This window comes from Sinocyclocheilus rhinocerous, unplaced genomic scaffold (genome assembly GCF_001515625.1).
Source record: "Sinocyclocheilus rhinocerous isolate Xijiao unplaced genomic scaffold, SAMN03320098_v1.1 scaffold585, whole genome shotgun sequence".
Taxonomy (NCBI): Eukaryota; Metazoa; Chordata; class Actinopteri; order Cypriniformes; family Cyprinidae; genus Sinocyclocheilus; species Sinocyclocheilus rhinocerous.
Window position 1 is genome coordinate 517,481 of NW_015630024.1, and position 6,122 is coordinate 523,602.

Here is a 6,122-nt window from a genome sequence, read left to right on the forward strand (position 1 = left end):
ACCTACTGTTTTTTAAATAACTGAGCCTGTGTGTACAAGTACAAAGATCAACTTAATCCTGAAGTGTTTACATTTGTCAGCTCTTTAAAGGAACCCTCCTTTGAGCACTACGACTTGTTTTATATTGGAAGTTAGTAGTTTTCTGTGCAGTTCAAATCATGGCACGGATCTACTTACGATGCTCGACCAATACGCTGCGTACGCCATGGCGGAGGACGAATCGTTTGAAGGGTAGAAAGTTTGCTCGACTAACTTCCTTGAGGTCCGTTCGCCAGCTTCTTTCATTCAAGTGAGGTGCGCTGCTGTCTCGTTCTTAGATAAAGCCACTCCCGTGAGCGTGGGTACCAGAACACTATGATAATTGCAGCAAATAAATGTTTGGGGCGGTTTATCTCGGTTTCAAGATGTGGTGTACTCTTTTGCATTTCGATGCAATGTGAAAGTTGCTGCTTAATTTGCATTGCGCATTATAAAAATGTGCAGAAAGGCTGAGTTCTTGTTTTATTACACAAGCATTCCTTTGTAGTGATTGCCCAACACTGTGATTACGGGATATTTCTGTTTCTCTATGCCGGTACTTTAAAGGCAGGGTATGTGATTTTTCAAAAACACTTTAGAAAACTGATTCGGGCCGATCGCAAAACAAACTTGTAGCCAATCAGCAATAAGGGGCGTGTCTACTCGTGATGTGGAGGAGAGAGCTTTCAGTGCATGGGATGGACATTAGCCGAGCTGAGCGACAGAAAGATAGGGATGGCGGATAAAAAACAAAAGAGGAAAATGTCTGCGGAACGATAAGGCAAGAAGTAGGACCCGTGTAAATATCGGATCAGCTTTCCAGCGCTGGAGAGAACTCAAGGAGCGGAGGCCTGCGATCGGACGCTGAGGTTGCTTTGTTTCTTCTCAATAGGTGAGTAACACCGTGTCTACAACAGCTAAAGTCTGCCTACACTGGACGCGATCAAACGACCGTTGAAAACCATTTGAAATTTGTGTCAGCACGTCATAAATAGAACCCGGCAGCAGTTTTCTGTCGGGATTTGTTGCGCCGCGCCGCTCACGTCCGTAGACACGGTGTAACATTGGTTTAGCTTTGTTTCACAGAACTAATCGTTGCCTGGGTTGCGTACGTATATGTGGGGCGGAGCTATCAGAATAGAGGCAAGACCCTTTTGGAGTAGGGGCGTGTTTGTTTTGGTGATTTCAAATATCAACATTGGCTACCAGAAATCACTTACTCTGCCTTTAACTGCAACGAAAACATACTCAGAAAGTCTAACGCTTATTTGTAGTGGCGTGTCTTAAAGCTTCATGAGAATCTAAGTTTGCACGTATTCCTGCAACTTTTTAAAAACAGTCTCTATTTGACCATGCAATGTTTCAATGTTAACAACAGACCTTATTTTACCCCTAACATGAAAATTTCCGATGGAACAAGACGCAGAAAATTTTAATTTTTCTTCCAGGTTTTAGGACTCCGAACTGAACCGCTCTTAGTTTAGGCCTATTTTGAGTCAGACATGTTGAATAAATTGCGCTTAAATTGCTACGGAGCCGCGCACATGACATGCAGGGAAAAATCGTAGCCACGAATTAATAATTAGTTTCCGCGATTTATAACTGCGAATTAGTACATCGTGGAAAGAAATTTGTGGCCACGATATCTTTTATTTTTCCCCACAACCCCATGTCATGTCAAATCGTGCTTAATTTCGCAATTAAGTAACTGTTTCGAATGATTCACGTGTTTAGATTCACTAAAAAGAACCTGTTCATAAGAGTCATTCATCTGAAATCGGACCGTACACTGCATGGTCACGCTGTAGGCTGTGTTTTGATTCACTGGGGAAAAAAACGACTCATATGAATCATTCGTTTGGGAATCAAATTTCAGTGGTTGCGCTATATGATCTGATTTGCCAAAGAGAACCGGCTCCTAAGAGTCAATCCTTCGAGAATCATTCTTTACTAGTCGCGATGTATGCTTTGATTCACTCAAAAGAACTGAATCATAAGAGTCATTCGTTCAGGAATCGAACTTTGCTGATTGCTGTAGTTTTCGCTGTAGATTTAGTAAGACTGTTCACAGGAATCGAACTTTGCTGATTGCTGTAGTTTTCGCTGTAGATTTAGTAAGACTGTTCACAGAAAAGTTCAGGAAACACTGTCAAAGTTCTCACGTACTCAAAGTTCAGTTGTTGGTGAATGCACCCTCTGTAAAAAGGAATCGGTTCAGAATAATAACAGTTCCCAACCTTAATCATTATGTTAACCTTTTACAGTGGTATACAGAATACTACAAGGTAGTGTAAATTGCATGTGGAAAAACATACCTCCTTGTTGCTTTTCTTACGACCATGACATCGCTTTCTGTGCGGCATGTCTGAGGAATAAGATCACGGGCTTTAAAAACACGACACAGTTTTGCTTTCACCAGAGGTGGGCTTGTGGCACAGTATTTGCTCCTCCTGCGAACTGTGAAAAATCAATCTGTGCCAGAGGCTTTGGGGAGGTCTGAGGTAAATCAAACCGTGTGTGAAACTTGCAGAGTGTCAATGTGAATTTGCGTTTGTTTTGAGGCTATTGTGTGTGCATGCACGTTCGTTGTTCAAACAGTGTCTAACTTTCTTGAACGTACAGAGATGTTTTTATTATTTGTATTTATCATTTTAATGTGTTGCATATGCATTTTCTGATTAAGCAAACACCCCCACACCCCCTCAAACGCTTCCTTTTTCTTCTCCTCCCTGTCTTAAAAGTGAATAGTTCATCACACTGTAATATTACTCATTTTCTTCCGTGGAAAACAAAGGAGAAATTCGGAAGAAATGCTCTCCATGTGTTTAAAATTAATGGGAGCTAAGCCTTTCAAGTCTGAAAAAGGATGCAAACATTTTCTCTATCTTCTGAAACCATGTAATAGCTAGCTCAAATGAGTTTGGAATGACACGAGTGTGAGAAATGAAAGAAATTGGACTGTTTTCTCTGTATGTCTGTCTCTTTCTGGTTATTGTTTTCCTCAGACACACGCAGTGTTGTGGGTAACGCATTACAAGTAGCCTAACGCGAGTTACGTAATCAGATTACCTTTTTTCAAGTAACTAGTAAAGTAACGCATTACTTTCCATAAAAAGTAATTAAGTAACGTAATTAGTTACTTTTTTATGGAGTAACACAATATTGTAATGCATTACTTTTAAAAGTAACTTTCCCCAACACTGCACACATGCAGAAGAAAAAAGAGAAACCCAGCCATTATCCGCTCCTGTGTGAAACAGGCTCTGTGTTTTTCACCAGAAGCAACAGATTTTGCAGGAAATGCTCTTGAAAGATTTCCTGCCAGCATTCTTGAGCTCATGCTGGAGATATTATACACCCGGATCTTGCTCAGAGAAAGCTGCTGGTGAGTCACACAGGTGTGACACAATTTTTCTCTTGTTCTTCACTTAAAATGATTTCCCCTCAGTTCACTTTCCTGCGACAAGATGATTGATTCATGCTGCATTTTAATCTTCTTTGCCTTAAACCCAATATATACTTCAGATTTGATGGTGTAGAAACAGATTGTTACTCAAATCTGTCTGCCAGTTAACTGCGTAGTGAAACTAATTAGATAAACTGAAGATAATGGGAATAAATATCTCTTCTTTATTCTGAGTTAAAAGAAATATCAATGGTTTGTTTGTTAGGGTAATTCATTGACTTAAAACTAAATTCTCAGTAATGAATAGGGTTTTTTCACATGAAGGCTACTGCTGCATTTTTGTTCCATACTAATACTACAGATTTTTTTTAACTGACCCTATTAAAAATTACTGCTATTAGTATGCTGATTGATTTAATTTAATTTTATGATTTTTTTTATTTATTTGTTTGCAACAACCCACTGACCATAATGTCCACCAGAATATAGTTGCTGCAATTATTGTTACCACTGCAATGTTTTTCCAAAACATTTATTTATTTATTTATTTTTCAGGGTTGTCAAAAAGTTACCACAGTTTTATTATAACTGTAATAATAACTATAGATACAGCTGTCTAATTAAAAAATTGCTTGCAAGAATTCACCACTAGATAATTTTGTTTCAGATGGACCTTTATAAAGTAGGTGTTTAATTGTCTGAGAATATGGTTAGAGAAACATGCTACCCATAATTAAATACATTCTGTGTTGGTGATTTAAGCCACATAATAAACAACACATTGCCATAAAATTCCAGCAGGTGGCGAGATTACCCTATTTCTCAGTTCGTTTTCTACATTGCAAATTGATGTAATAAATTAGATGCTATGATCATTTACTGTTTATATTATTCATTGTATTTGTCAAAAACCAAAATAATAAAATAATAATAAAATAAAATAAAATGTAATCCAAAATAAAAAAATAGAAGTTGTCTCCTTTTATATTATGCCTGATTTAGATTATATTTGTATAACAAAATAGTATAATAATTGTGCACAAAAATATTGTTCAGTGGAAAAGTCATTTCTATAAAGAGACCATTAAACCATGTGCCTAATGATTTAATATTGTGTGCATGAGGATGTGTCATGATGAAGTAATGGCCACTTCTGCCACCTTTTTATTTACATCATTACTATTGGTTTTCATTTCCCAGCAATCTATAATGTAATCAGGAAGGCAGTGTGACTCATTCTTCACAGAACACCCTGAGGAGAAGTGAAGCCCCATCCACACTAAAACCTGCCATACCGGTAACATCCTGAGTGGAGCCCTCATGTTTGCAGGATCCTCTAAACGTTTGATAATTACAGACACCCTGTGACAGTGATAACATTCACAAAGGCACTAGCGGCCGAGGCTTTGCTGTCCGTTTGGATGAGTGTGTGTCTTTATCTGTGTGGGGATGAAGGTCCTCTGCCTCAGATAAGACAGAAGGGACACAATCATTTAAAGGGGGCTGCTGGCTCGACTCTTTTTAATTCATTCAGTTCTCAAGGCACCACTGTAGTATCTATTGACCTGTAGTTCATGAAATCAACTGTTTGTTTTGTGTCCACGCCAGTGGCTTGGAGTATTGATTTACTAAAACCAATTAAATGAACAAGTCTTTCATTTACAATTACCTGAAACAATTACGTGACTTACATGTAATTGTCTTCACAACCAATGAAATCCTATTTAATTTATTGAAATGACAATGAATGTTGAGCTAATTTATCTGACATGCGTTGTTTTATATCAAATTGAGTGACAAATTTGCATTGTTATTGTTAAAACGTAAAAAAAAAACGTTTTGTTTAAAAAAGCTTATATATTCATATAATTTAAAAATACAACTATTAATTAAACTGAAAAAAAAACTTAAAGAACTTGTGTTGTATATAAAGATGATATATATTTTAATATAGGCCTACTATTTATATAATATATGAATTACTGAAATAAAAATAAACTAAAGAAGCTAAACAAAAATATATAGAAAAATACTTATAATAAAATTTATAAAAAATAAAATGAAACAAGGCAAAATAAAAATTACTGAAATGTAAGCTAAAACTAAAACAATACTAGAAAATATGAAAATAAAAATATGAATAAATATAATAGTACATAAATTGTACTATAATAACTCTGCAGATTCATTGGGGTATGGAAACCTGAAAATGGTAACATCTAAATGAACTATTTAGAATCTTTATTGGTTAAATCAGGTAACAATGGCAGGATACCTTTTTGTTTTGTTTTTTTTACAGTGTAGGGTTCACTACGAACTGCGTCCTCTAGGGGTCGCTATGGGGAATGCCTCGTCGTGACCCGTGTCTGAAGCATACATTGAAAAAACACCAACAACTCGTTGGCCGGCGACAGCCATGACGTCACTACCGGTGCGACTATAGTATAAATAGGCGCCGGGAGAACACATCATCCTCTTCTTCGTCTTCACTGACCGTTTTGTTTGAAGCGTGCATTTCCGTGGTAAGAGCGATCTTTATTCCTTCATCATGGCGAGCACTAGCAAGGCATTTAGAGGATGTGTGCATCCGTATCGTCGTTATTTGAAATCTGATGACACACGCGATCTCTGCGTTTTTTGTTTGGGCGAGGAGCATGCACGCGATGTCCTCGAGAGTGAGATCTGCGATCACTGCGAG

At 37.4% G+C, this 6,122-nt stretch overlaps 1 protein-coding gene across 8 annotated transcripts in view; it reads right to left on the reverse strand.

Moving 5' to 3' along the window:
- Positions 1–2,467, reverse strand: part of LOC107739675 (calpastatin-like) — a 34,261-nt gene extending 31,794 nt beyond the window's left edge. For 5 of the 8 annotated variants that reach the window (XM_016551868.1, XM_016551866.1, XM_016551864.1 and 2 more), the window contains exon 1: positions 178–296. In XM_016551868.1, coding sequence (XP_016407354.1) covers positions 178–285 — 108 coding nt within the window. In that variant the 5' untranslated portion in view covers positions 286–296. Of the gene's footprint in view, positions 1–177; positions 297–2,333 lie in introns of those variants that run through there. The other 3 variants (XM_016551869.1, XM_016551859.1, XM_016551863.1) reach the window with 2 other exon arrangements.
- Positions 2,468–6,122: the final 3,655 nt, after the last annotated feature.